General features: G+C 40.8%; 1 protein-coding gene across 1 annotated transcript in view; it reads left to right on the forward strand.

Annotated features, from left to right (window-relative positions):
• Nucleotides 1-4594: 4594 nt before the first annotated feature.
• NDFIP1 (Nedd4 family interacting protein 1) overlaps nucleotides 4595-14304 on the forward strand; it is a 51358-nt gene continuing 41648 nt past the window's right edge. Inside the window, exon 1 of the mRNA XM_027970357.3 lies at nucleotides 4595-4872. Within this exon, the coding sequence (XP_027826158.1) occupies nucleotides 4810-4872 (63 nt within the window). The 5' untranslated portion in view covers nucleotides 4595-4809. The remainder of the gene's footprint in view (nucleotides 4873-14304) is intronic.

Below are 14304 nucleotides of genomic sequence, written 5' to 3' on the forward strand. Positions count from 1 at the left end.
TTCACTTTTCACTTTCCACTTTCCACTTTCATGTACTGGAGAAGGAAATGGCAACCCACTTAGGTATTCTTGTCTGAAGAATCCCAGGGACAGAGGAGTCTAGTGGGCTGCTATCTATGGGGTTGCGCAGAGTCGGACACGGCTGAAGTGACTTAGCAGCAGCAGCAGCAGCAGCATTTCTTAATATCACTTTAGAGAATAAATGAAAAACTATTCTTTTATAGTTTCAAGTTCTAGGCAGAAAGCCTCAGTACTTGCCCATATTAGTGCTAAGTTAATATTTGTTGAATGAATCAATCAGTTGCATTGCAGTGACCAGAAGGTAAACTAAGGAATCGGGAGTATATCTCATGTTAGATTCCTACTTGACTAACCCTTTTCCTCTGACTTACTTTTTTTCATATGCCATTTACTTTTTAAAAGCTTTTATGAATTCCCATCCTCTTCACTCTTTCCCTTTCTTCCCCATTGGGTCTTCTGCGTTACTCTGCGATTTAAACTTCCTACTCAAGTTCTTAGCACAGAAACTTTTTTGTGTTCTACTGTGAAGCTAGGGATCGGACCACTGCCTGATTGTTAAATCCAGTCCACTACTTGCTTCTGTATGACCTGCATTAAGAATAGGTTTTACATTTTTAAATTGTTGAAAAAAATCAAAAGAAGAATATCTTGTATTTCACATGAAAATAATAAATTCAAATTTCAGTGTCCATCAACAAAGCTTTATTGGAACACAGCCACACCAATTTGTCCGGTATTGTCTATGACTGTGTTCATGATACAATGGCAAAGTGGAGTAGCTGTGACTGAAAGCTTGTCACAAAGCCCCAAATATTTATTAGCCCATATTACTATTATTTTGTGTCCTCCTGTTCCTAAGCTTTTGTATTTAGCATATTCATGACTTGCTATGCCTTTCCCTCTTTCCATCATGACTAATCCTTATTCTTATTCAAAACCTTTTCTCCTCAATCCTTACCTTATTATCACACCTGATTACACACTTCTCTTCCTCAACTCTTGGCATTGTTTAATATAGGCCAACACAACTATAATTAACTTGAGATTTTTATATTTAAAACTATGTCTTGAATATGTGTTTCCTATCTTCTCTATCTCATTGTGAAGACTCCAAGGTTCTTCTATGTCCTGTATTTCCCTCCACACACAGAGCAGTGCTCAAGTTTAGTTGTCAGACAGATCTGAATTTGCAATTTGTTTCCACAACACCTTAGCTGAGCAAGTGAGGTACATTTCTTGAATCTCTTCATCTGCTGAGGGTTTAGCTATGAAGGTTACAGAGATGATGTATGAAAAGGTCCAAGACCCAGGAGGTGCTCCACAAGCAGTAGTAATTATCCGTGGATAATTTATTTATTTGCAATAGCAAGACAATACCTTTGCCCTTAAGGAAACTCATTGTGATGTAGTGAGAATTAAAAGAAATAGTAAGTCAGTAGAAATGGCAATACATTGTTCAGCTGGAGCCCTGAAAAGATTAACTGGAGATATTCAAGGCCTGAAATGAGATATTAGACCAGTGAGACTTTGTTTAAAATTTAACAAACCTTTCTTGCTTACTTATTGAGCTCAGTACTGCCTTGGACAGGCCTCAGGTGAAAGACAGAAGACTATATTGTGGAGATTTCTGTTCAAATTGGGGTTCAGTTCAGTTGCTCAGTCGTATCCGACTGTGTGACCCCATGAACCCCAGCACGCCAGGCCTCCCTGTCCAACTGGGGTAGGGGTGGGGAAACAGACATGAGCTGTGTTCTTACTTGTCCATAATCTTTCTCTTCTCTCTCAGGATGGATGATTCAGAACCAGCAGTTCACATAAAAAGTATTGCACATGGAAAGTATTACTGCTGTTCTGTGGGGAAATAAGCTTCTAACTGCAGCAATATGAAATTAATAACTTTCTGTGTGGAAACTCTCTTGACAACACCTCGAGATAAAGCCAAAGACTGCAATTTTTACAGCCTTGGATTATCTTTTCTGTCTGCTTGGCTGGCAGCAGGCATGGATCGGTGAGTCAGAAATTCAGAGTTTTCCCCTTCACTGTACAGTTTGCTTGCCAACTGCAGACCTTATACAGCGGTGACTCAATTCCTCAGTTCCCCAGCTAACCCCGCCATTGAATCAACACACATCACCTCAGTTTACTTACAAAAGTCTTCTCTTTTTTTTGGCCACACCGTGCTCCTTTTATGGGAGTTTAGTTCTAAAGATCAAACCTGGGTCCTCGGCAGTGAGAGCATGCAGTCCTAACCCCTGGATCTCCAGGGAGCTCCCAGTTTACTTACAAAGGGCTTTGGGGGAACTCAGAGGAAAAAAAAAACATCTTAATGGTTAACACAAAACATCTTAGTTCAGGACATCAGAAAAAGAGTAGGAAAGGGAGATTGGAAGCTGAATATCAACTTTTTTTTTCTTTTGAGAGAAAATATTCCTGTGAGAAAACCCAGTATTTATCTTATGATAAATATGTATGTCCACATGCAGGGAGTATATATTAATAGCTGTTGAAGATGGGAAGGACAGCAACTTCTTTTCCACAAAAGCCACAAAAGTGCTGCAGACACGCATGAAGATGGCAGCTGTTGCTCCAATAGCCATATGTTTCAGCACAGACATCTTCTTTTTTTAATTCCTTCTCACATGTAAATTTAGAAAATCTGGGCAAAGAAGTCTGGATTTCTACTTTCCATTGATGAGTTTTTTTTTTTAAAATTTCAAATTAGACTCTTTTTTTCCCCTTATATAAGACCACAAGGTAGGATTATGTTCGGATTGATTCACTGTACATCATTACATTTGAAAGTTGTTTTTCCAGATAAAAAATAACATTTGTGGGACAGACTAAGGAGCAGACCACTTGGAAACACTCAGATTGGCATTTTGCTGGATCTGTTCACTCTCCCACAGTGAAAATTTGTGAGACCAGTGCTTGGAAACAGGGACTGACTTCTTGGAGCTTGGATACTGGCAAGAGGCACAAGAGATGCAGGTTCAATCCCTGGGTTGGGAAGATACCCTGGAGAAGGGAATGGCAACCCACTCCAGTATTGTTGGCCTGGGAAATCCCATAGACAGAGGAGCCTGGTGGGCTACAATCCATGGGAGTAGCAAGAGTCAGACACGACTGAGCACACAAACAACACACGCGTGCACACACACACACACACAAACACAGAATTGGAAGTGAGGAAGAGAAATTACAGAATTTTTGTTGATTATGACTGGCTCCTACATACAGAGACCTCAGGGTAGGCTCAAAACACACAGTTGTGGTTTAAAACATGTAGTTACCTAAATTTGAATATTAGAAGATAAAACAATAGTGATAGTAGTGCCAACTCTAGACTGCCAACTTGGAAAGGCAATCGAGAAGAAATAGGAATAACAACAAGCTTCAGAGATCAAGTATTTTTCTGTGTTGGCCATGTGGGTAGAAGCAATTCCAGATGGCTGGGTATGATAGAAACAGCAGACCTCAAATGCCTGTTCCAGGATCAATAACTATACTGCGCTAGATGCTATGGGAGACACCAAAATATTTCAAAGATAAATAGTGTCATCTTTACAAAGTTTATAATTTGATTGTATGATAATGGTTAAGAAAGCTAGCTTGATGAGTTTATAACCCGACTTTACCCCTTACCAGCTCTGTGTTCTTGAATAAAATATCTAATGTCTTCAAGCATAACTCCCCCCATCTGTGAAACATCAATTATTGTATCTCCTATATGGCCTTTCCACGCCTCCTTTCCATTCTTCCACAAGGCAACCTCTCACTTTCCTCACCATCTTTGCATATATGTTCCTCTCCCCTGGAAAGCTCTTCACAAGTCTACATCTTTGAAGTTTTGCCTTTCACGACACCTCCTCAGAGAGCTTTGGTTCAGAAAACATCGTGTCTATATCCACGGAGGCTGTTAAAACACAAAAGGACTACATAAAAATAGTGGATGCTATTATGATCACCCAGGGGTCAAGAAGTTTTCCAGGATTTAGGATCAGCAAACTTATCAGATAGTAAGTAATTTAGGATTTGCAGGCCATAGTAAACAAACGGGAGCGGCTGTGTTCCAAATAATTTATGGACACAGAAAGGTAATTTCACATGCTTTCCACAGTCATTGAACCGGATTTATTTAGCCTCTGCCCTGTAGTGAACTGACCCCTAGTCTACGGAGGATGGCAGACAAGAAGGAAATGGATAAGAACTGAGATGCTGCACCCAGATAGATACTAGGGGTCAGATGGCTGCTGTGGGAGACTGTCAATCTCCCTGGACACCAACGACCTCTAAAATGAGGCTGTGGCGTCTGTCTGGGGTGTGTGAGGAGGGTTCAAAGTAGCACGCAGAGAAAGCTTGGTGCTTAGAACCAGGCACCCATCACCAGCGTCGCCCTCTCTGCGGTGACCTGCAACCTGTTTTGGAAGGAACCGATTCCGACGCCTCAGCCTCGGGGAGCGGAACGACAGGCGGAGCCCACGGCGGGCAGCAGCACCGCCGGGCGAGGCCGGGCCTGACGGGCCGGGCTGCGCTGCGCGAGTCGGGGGCGGGGCGGCGGCGCAGCGTCGTCGTCGTTGTCCCCGCCTCCTCCCCAGGGACCGCGTCTGAGCCTCGGCGGCGGCGGCGGCGGCGCTCACTACCCGAGGAGAGCGGTTGGCCTGGTAGCGGCGGCGGCCACCGAGACCCACCCGAGGCGCGTCCCAGTCGGCCTCTCGACGCCCCCAGGCCGCAGCGCCCGCGCCCCTTCAGCTCGCTCGCTCGCCCTCCTTCCCTGCAGCCGGCTGCGCCATGGCGTTGGCGTTGGCGGCTCTGGCGGCGGTGGAGCCAGCCTGCGGCAACCGGTACCAGCAGGTGAGCAGCGCCCAAATGCCCCCCCTCACCCCGACCCCGGTCCGGCCCTGCCCTCTGGCCGCTTCAGGCCTGCTCTCCGGCCCCGCCTGTAGCCAACTCGACGCCGCGGCTTGCCAGGCCGCGCTGGGCCTGGGCCGTCCGGGCGGGCCCCGGGCTCGGATTCGAGGCGGCCGCGGGCCGGGACCGTCCCTCCGCGACGCGGGGCGGGAGTCAGACGGTGGAAAAACCTCCGCCCTGCAGTGTTTGCCGCATTTCCCACGGCGGGCGGGTCGCCGGCTCAGAAGCCGAGACTCTCCGGAGGCTTTGACCTGAGGGCATTCAGTTTGCCTTTTTCCACCTTGAATTTGATGTCACTGGAAAAGAGGGGGGGCGGGGGACCAAAACCAAACCAAGAACGTGAAATGTAAAGGAAATTAGGTGGAGAGAAGATTAAAGTCGCTGCTGCTGCCGACAGCTCTCCGCAGTGAGATGCGATTATTCAGGGTTTCAGAGCCTAGTCTGCTCGTCAAAACCCATTCCCCTCGCCTGTGTTTAAAAACAGAAGTCAAAGTGATACGAGGGACAAGTCCCAGTTCGCAGATTTGGAAAACGCAATGTTTAACTAGTGATGCCCCTAAAATGTCGAACTACGTAACGTTGCAGGCTGCAGGGCGTGTGCCCGCTGTGTGTTTTCCAAGCTTGGAAATGACGTTTAAAGAAATTGAATAGCATAGCTGGGGAGAAAATGTATAGGAGATGGGTGGATTATTATCTCGGGTATAATTTCTTAATTGAAGCCCTAGGGGAAAAAGCTGCTTGTTTTACTCGCCTGTCTGTAGCCTGATTTCCCTCGGAAATTCGAGGGAGACATTTTGCAGGGTTTTTAGAGGTATTTAACACATCGTAATTGTGGGAACTGATCCAGGTGGCTAACTGATGTTGACTGGAACCGCAGGTATCTGCGTGCATTTTTTTCAGATGCTTTCAGTTTAATTTGCATATAAATAGAATTGTGCTTTTGTGAAATTAAATGTCCTATCATAGATGATCTACAGTTTTATGTTTTATAAGTGAGGAAAACCAATATGATTAAAACATGTAGATTAATCCTGGTGGGGCCAGTTGCTGGGTTTTTTTTGCTGTCATCAGCTCTGTGTTGTAATTTCCTCCCTCCTACAGCCTGACTCCTCATATGACTAATTTTAAGAATTTAGCTTTTTGGTTTCATAAGCATGCTCAAATTGTGGCAGTGCAGTCTAGTCCTTAGTTCTCTCACAGCCTGGGCTACGTGCTTTTTTGTATGACCTTGGGCAAGGGTCTGGGTTCCTCTTTGCTTTAGTAAAATACGAATGACAGGTATCACTTAACTGTCACCAAGGTGTTCACAGATCACATGTATCCCATATTGTGATCTAGTTCATTCTTTCATCCTGCCTAGGATAAAGCAAACAAGCAAAAAGCTGAGGCTTTCCTTTGTACTGCCATCTTCTTGAGCTATTAGGTAATGTTGACATACTGCTAGAAACAAAAAAAAAAATGGTGAAGTATTAAAATTACGTATTTCTTGGTGTAGTGGTTAATAGCTTTAAATATGCAAAATTGAGGTATCTTAAGGACAGGCCATCTTTTTTACTTTAAAAAAAAATCATTGTTTTGAAGAAATCTTCAAAAAAAGAATGAAAAAAAGAACTGACATTCCTAGAAAATTTGCAAAATACGAAAGCCAAAAAAAACCCAAAACAAAACCAAAACCCCACGCCAAAAACCTATCACCTATAGATAGCCAAAGTTAATATTTTGTGTGTATCTTTGTGTACTTACAGCTGTGTAAATATACACAAGGGTAGATCAGTGTATGTGTCCAGATAAGGAAAGTTAATATTGATTGAGCATTTACTCTGTGCCAGTCATGGTACTAAGTACCTTTACATCCATTATTTCACTTAATCCTCACAGAACCCCTTTGAGACAGTGTTTGATGTTGTATAGATGACGTTAAATGACGAAGTCAAGACTCTCTAGAGGCTCGGTAACTTGCTCAAGGTCACCGCTTCTAAGTAGTGATTACAAGGGTAAATATACACTCAACTACTTAAACACAGGCTTATGGCCCAAATATAAGCATGTACATTAGCAGATATATACATATACATTTGTATTGTCTTATGCACCCATACATACGTACGCAGGCATATCTTTGTACATACATGCAGTTTTATGGGCCCCGATGATACTTTCACACACTTTGTGCATATGTGTACATGTATGTTTATATACCCACATGTTCTGAAACACATTTGCCATCTCAAGTTTGCATGTGTGTGTATTGAGCACATATATGTAGAAAGGCAGACACTGTAGCTGTATAATGAGATGGGTTCATCTTTTAACATCTGCATAGCATGCAATTACGGCTAGACCGTAATTTAATCAGTTGCCTATTGTTGGTCTCTAAGGGTGTTTATAATTTTTTTTCAGTCACATACATCTTCAACTATTTCCTTAGTATAAATTTCTAGTGGGTGGAAATGCTTGGCCAGAGAATATACATATTTAAAAGGCTTTCGGATTATGGAATGTTGTTGAATTGTCTAGGCAGCCTGATAGCATGGTACTTTTTGGTTGTCACAAAGGGACCTCTGACTTCTATTTGATATGGTTAGTCAAATTGAGCTGGTCTTCTAATGAAGTAAATGTAGGAGAAAACTATGATTCATTTATAACTGCAAACAATGGTTTTGCCTTTATGGTCTTTTGATTGGAAGAGCAGTATGTCCCTAATTGGAATTTAGCATCACCCCAAACTACACAGATAGTTTGGGCTCATAAATTTCCTGTGGCTTTATTTTTTTCTCTTTTTGCGATTTGAAACATGAGCTTGTATGTCCATACATTCTGAAGCGCTGTTTCAGAAAGCTCTAGGGAGGCCTAGTGTTGAAAACCTTGTTGTGTGCTGCCCTCCCTCTCCGAGGCCATTTACCCTGTTCATCCATTCCAAGCTACCTTTGCCTCACTGTAGTAGATCATGGGCTATATCATGCATTTTCCCAAATACTTACTTCCTGAAATGTTTTGAGATATTTGGATTTAAAACCAGTGAAAGTAGGCAATGATGACACTGCTGTATCTGCTTAAAAACAGGCTGCAGAATGTTTGTTTTAGATGACTCCCTGTCTGCTAAATAAGTGAGTTGCTTGTGGCATCACTAATAAGTTTGTATTGTAGTCTGCTGGTGTTGTAGATCAGCTTTGGGTAAGTTCTTTCAGGATTGTGAAGGAAGGTTTTGAGAAATGAGGGAAAGAATTTCATCTTGGGCAGGCCAAACATTTTGCATGTTCAAGTGTTAGATGACGTCAGGATTCTAGAGGAAGGAGTGAGAATGGTGCCCCTGTGGCTCTTTTTTAAATTTTTATTTTGTTTAGTATATTCACGTTGTTGTGCAGCCTTCATTTCACCACCATCCATTTCCAGAAAATCCTTACCCCTTAAACAGTAACTGTCTTATTTCCCCCTCCCCAAGCCCCTGACAGCCACCATTCTGCTTTCCATCAGTGAATTTGATTACTCTGAAGTACCTCATATGGGTGGAGTAACACAGTATTTATCCTTTTGTGACTGGCTTATTTCACTTAGCATAATGTCCTCAAGGTCCATCCACATTGTGTCATGTGTCGGAATTTCGTTCCATTTTAAAGCTAAATAATATCTATTGTATGTGTATACTATGTTTTATTTCATCTGTCAATACATTTTAGCCATTGTGAATAATGCTGCTGTGAATAATGGGTTAATAAGTTTCAAAAGAGTCCAAGCTTTGAATTCTTTTAGATATATACGCAGAAGTGGGATTGTTGGTTTATGTGGTATTGCTTCCCTGGTAGCTCAGCTGGTAAAGAATCCACCTGCAGTGCAGGAGACCCCAGTTTGTTCCCTGGTTCAGGAAGATCCCCTGGAGAAGGGATAGGCTACCCACTCCACTTTACTTGGACTTCCTTGGTGGCTCAGATGGTAAAGAATCCGCCTGCAACACGGGAGACCTGGGTTCGATCCCTGGGTTGGGAAGATCCATTGGAGAAGGGAAAGGCTACCCTCTCCAGTCCATGGGATCACAAAGAGCTGGACTTGACTGAGTGACTTTCACTTTCACTATGGTATTGCTATTTTTAGTTATTTGAGAAACCACCATGCTGTTTTCCATAGCAGTGCATGGTTTTATATTCCCACCGGGAAAGCGTAAGAATCGCGGTTTTGTCACTTCCTCATCAACATGTAAGCCTTCTGTTTGTGTTTTGCTTTTGATAAAGCCTGGGTGTGAAGTGGCGTCTCGTAATGATTCTGGTTTGCATTTCCCTAATGATTAGTGAAACTGAACATCTTTTATGTGCATGTTGGCCATTTGTACATATTGGAGAGATGTGTACTCAGATCATTTGCCAATTTTTGAATTGGGCAAATTCAAATATTCACATTTTTTAATTGTTTGCTTTTTGTTACTGAGTTGTAGGTGTAATTTCTTTCTTTATTAAAATTGTAATTGCTTTACAATACTGTGTTAGTTTAAGGTGTATAGCATAGTGGTTTGGTATTTTCTTAGATTATAGTCCATTATAAGTTATTACAAGATAATGAGTATAATTCCCTGTATATGTGTATTCTTGTTGCTTATTTATTTTACATATAGTAGTTTGTATCTATTAATCTAACACCCCTAGTTGGTGCTTCCTTCCCTTTCCCCTTTGGTAACTATAAGTTTGTTTTCTAAATCTGTGAGTCTGTTCGTTTTGCATATACATTCATTTGTATTATTTTTCAGATTCCACATGTAAGTGATATACAGTATTTGTCTTTATCTGACTTACTTCATTAAGCATATTATTCTCTAGGTTCACCTACTTGCTGCAGATGGCAGTATTTCATTCTTTTTTGTGGTGGAATAATATTCCATTGTGTGTATATATTAAGAAGGTGTGGGGTGTGTGTGTTTGTATCTCACATCTTCTTAATCCAATTGTTGATGAGCACTTGGGTTGCTTCTAGGAGTAATTTGTTAGTATTTATTTATATTTTCAACTTTTTACTTTGAAAAATTTCAAGCATTTACAAAAATTTAGTGTAACTTATGCACCCATCACTCAGCTTCAACAATCAACAAATAGTTAACTTTTTCATTTATACTATTATTTTGTAGTAAATTCTAGAAATCACGTCATTTGATCCATAAATATTTCTGTGCATAACTCTAAAAGGCAATGGTATGATACTTTGAGCAGATATTATCACATCAGGAAATACGTCATGAAAGCACTTTTGTATAATTTGTCATGAATGCAGAACCAGGATTTGTGAGTGACAGGAGCTACAGATCTTCAACTATCTGTTGTGTCTGACTCTCAGTGAAGTGCTCTAGGAAAATCGAGCATTGTCTAAACTGATGCCACCCATTGGTTTCCCTTCATATAACTTCAAATTACTTTATCCAGAATACCACCAATATTACATTACTCTACATTAAATTAGATTATTAAATAACCCTACCATGAGAGTAATATTGTATTTTGCTAACTAGAAGAAGAAAGACTTGGAGAAATTCAAGTGACACTTTCTGATTTACTTGTTCTTAGGGCTTTAAAATGATTATTTTGATTTCTTAATAATTTATTTTTTTTTCTTAATAATTTATTCTTATATTTGAACAGTATAACTGTTTAGTGGAACCATATTCTTGTAGTAATGGATAATGCTCATTTAGATAAAACAACTTTTAACACTTTAATTAGAGATTAATGGGAAGAATCAACTTGGTGATCTCATCCTTATTTTCAAGTTACTTTTGCCAATATACCAGGCAGTTGGTGAATATCATGTATTGAATCTGTTGAATTTTACACAGTCCAGTTGTAATTAATTGCTTCTCATGGCTGTGTAGATAGATGTGTAGTGTATGTTGCCTTCACCAGCTGAGTATTAACAGACTTCACTTTGCATGTCCTGCTGTTACAATTAGACGGACTTTTTTTTCTGAATACCACAATTTAAAGTTTTAGATACTAGCTCTCAGTATTGATCAAATTTAAGAACATTTCTAGTGAAATATTTTCTTACTGTATTATATATTTCTCCCCTAGCAGTTTAGTAAAATCTTTACAGTTTTTCTTTTAAATGTGTGTATTGCAGTATTATCAGTTGGTAGTTAATCAGTGGCTTGAATGTGATTTGGAGGTCTTTCTGGAGATTGGATAGTTTATGAATAGAAACATAAAGGTTGATGGGACTTCCCTGGTGGTCCAGTGGAAACAGCAGTTTATCTCTGTGCCTTTCAGTGCAGGGGACGTGGGTTGGATCCCTGGTTGGGGAACTAAGATCCTACATGCCGTAGAGTAACTTGGCCTGCGCACTGAATCTACTGAGCCTGCAGGCTACAACTAGAGCCCTTAGGCTACAACGAAAGATCTCCCGAGATGCAGCGAGGATACCTCTTCCCACAACTAAGACATGATGCAGCCAAATAAAGAAAGTACAAAGGTTTAAGGAGTGGTTTCTGTTTAATAACAATTTCACTTTATTTGTTATTCAGTACTTAAGTGTGGCAAATAACATTGAACATTTCTTGTTACAGAATAGCACACAGATACAGTCTTCATATTCTAGAGTCAAATAGTAACTTGTAAAGGAAAGCTTGACTTCCCTCCCATTCTTTTCCCCAGAGGTGTGGCTGCTTTGCAAGTTTGGTGTGTGTTCTTTAGGATTTTTTCCTTTCCTTAAAAAAAAAAAAAAGTTAAAAATATTTTTAAAAAGTAAACTTTACTTTTTGTAACATTTTTAGATTTTCAGAAACATTGAAGGTAGTATAGTTTCTCTATACACCAGACCCAGTTTTCCCACTAACATATTAGTAGTGTGCATTTGTTGACAATTAATGAACCAATATTGATATGTTATTATTAACTGAAGTCCATACTTTATTAAGATTTTCAGTTTTTATCTGTGTCTTCTGTTTCAGGAGTCTATACAGATTCCACATCACATTAGGTCATCATATCTCCGTAGACTTCTCTTGGCTGTGACAGTTTCTCAAGTTTTCCTTGTTTTTGATGACCTTGACATTTTTAAGGAGTATTAGTCAGTTATTTGTAGGATGTCCTTTCTTTGGGATTTGTTAGATGCTTTTCTCATAATTAGATTTGGGGAAGAAGCCACACAGAGATAAACTGCTGTTTTCATCACATCATATCAAGAATGCATACTGTCAACAGAATGTCAGCATACTATCAACAACTTATCGAGGTTGATGTCGACTTTGATCCCCTAGCTAAAGTGAAGTGAAGTGAAGTCACTCAGTCGGGTCTGACTCTTTGTGACCCTGTGGACTGTAGCCCACCAGGCTCCTCCGTCCATGGGATTCTCCAGGCAAGAATACTGGAATGGGTTTGCCATTTCACCTGGCTAAAGTAGTGTTTGTCAAATCTCTATATAAAATGACTCCACCTTCCCCCTCCCCTTTTGTACTGTGCTTTTTGGAAGGAAGTCACTGTGTTCACTATGTACAGCTTATACTTAAGGATTGGCGAGTTAAGTTCCACCACCTCATTGAGGGTAATGTGTCTGCTGCTAAGTTGCTTCAGTTGTGTCTGACTCTGTGCGACCCCATAGACGGCAACCCACCAGGCTCCCCCGTCCCTGGGATTCTCCAGGCAAGAACACTGGAGCGGGTTGCCATTTCCTTCTCCAGTGCATGAAAGTGAAAAGTGAAAGTGAAGTCACTCAGTCTGACTCTTAGCGACCTCATGGACTGCAGCCTACCAGGCTCCTCCGCCCATGGGATTTTCGAGGCAAGAGGACTGGAGTGGGTTGCCATTGCCTTCTCTACATTAAGTTATTTGGAATTTTTCTGCGTGGGACATTTGTCTCATTTTCATTACTTTATTTATTCGTTGATACTGGTATGGGCTCATTAATGTTATTATTTGAGTTATAAGCTAGCACTGTTTTGTTAGGTTGTTCTAGCTTTTGCCATTGGGATCTCCTTCAGTTGGTACTTGTATCCCTTTGAGAGAGCTCCATCTTTGTGGTTTTTAAAGCACTTCTTAACTTTTTGGCACCAGACTTACCATGTATAGTTCCTGAGCCATACTGCAATCAGCTGTTTCTCCAAAGAACCCTGGTTCCTTTTATTGGAGAATGATGTTAGAAACCACGGTCTGTGTTCATTGCACCTGGAGACTGCTGCTTTTTTTGTCCTTTTTCCTTCCTTTTCATCCTTCCCTTACTCTTAGTAACCAGCACAGTTTTTTTGCATATAGTAAGTCCCTGAGAATGTATTATGGTATGTAATATTAATTACATTAATTAAGAGAATAAGATGGTGGATAAATGGCATCATTTTGAGATGGAAAAGATCATCTCTTCCGGAGACTTGCAGGAAGCTTCTGAGAAGATGGAGCTTGAGCTTGGCCTTGAAGGACGGGTAAGAGGTAGGTGGGGAGACCAGGACGTGGGAGAAGAGGGTAGAGGTGGACTCTCATGATTTGTTGTTTCCCTGGGGAACTTGTTTCACTTGTTAAGAAAATCACCTCTCACCTTTTCTGGCCAGGAATCCTCCTCTTCCTCTGCCTGGAATGCTGCCTTCTTCCCAGTGACCCTCTCAGTTTAGGTAGTCTGTCCTAAGGGGAGTTTGAGTTCCTCCCCTCTCCCTCAGTTTGGTTAGTTTCCCGTGAATACTAGATTCCCTTTTCATGACACATTTTATAACCACATTTTAAACCTTTTTTCTGTTTATTAGGTTGATACAAAAGTAATTGTAATTTTGCATTGTTGGACTTTGCTGTTTGATATTGGAATACATTCTTAAATGTGATTGTTATAAATCATTTTAATGTACATTTTGCACTTTATTTTTTTGCTAATGATATTACTTGCTGTTTATTTTGTATTTATTTTAGACTAGGAAAATGATGTTATATAAAATGCAAATTCGAGCTATTTTCTTATATGAGTTCAAAATGAGTCATAAAGTATTGGAAACAACTTGCAACATCAGCAGCATATTTGACCCACAAACTGATAATGAATGTGCAGTGCAGTGGTGGTTCAAGAAGTTTTGCAAAGGAGATGAACGCCTTGAAGATGAGGAGCATAGTTTCCAGCCATTGGAAGTTGACAACGACCAACTGAGAGCAAACATTGAAGCTGGTCCTCTTTCAACTACATGAGAAGTTGCTGAACTCAGTGTTGACCATTCTATGGTTGTTCAACGTTTGAAGCCAATTGGGAAGGTGAGAAAGCTTGAAAAGTGGGTGCCTCATGAGCTGATTGAAAATTAAAAAATCATCCTTTTGAAGTATTGTCTTCTCTTATTGTACACAACAATAGCAAACCATTTCTCTATCAGATTGTGACTTGTGACAGAAAGGGATTTTATGCAACCAATGGTAAGCAACTCAGTGGTTGGACCTC

The sequence above is a fragment of the Ovis aries genome, chromosome 5, assembly GCF_016772045.2.
Source record: "Ovis aries strain OAR_USU_Benz2616 breed Rambouillet chromosome 5, ARS-UI_Ramb_v3.0, whole genome shotgun sequence".
NCBI classification, from domain to species: domain Eukaryota; kingdom Metazoa; phylum Chordata; class Mammalia; order Artiodactyla; family Bovidae; genus Ovis; species Ovis aries.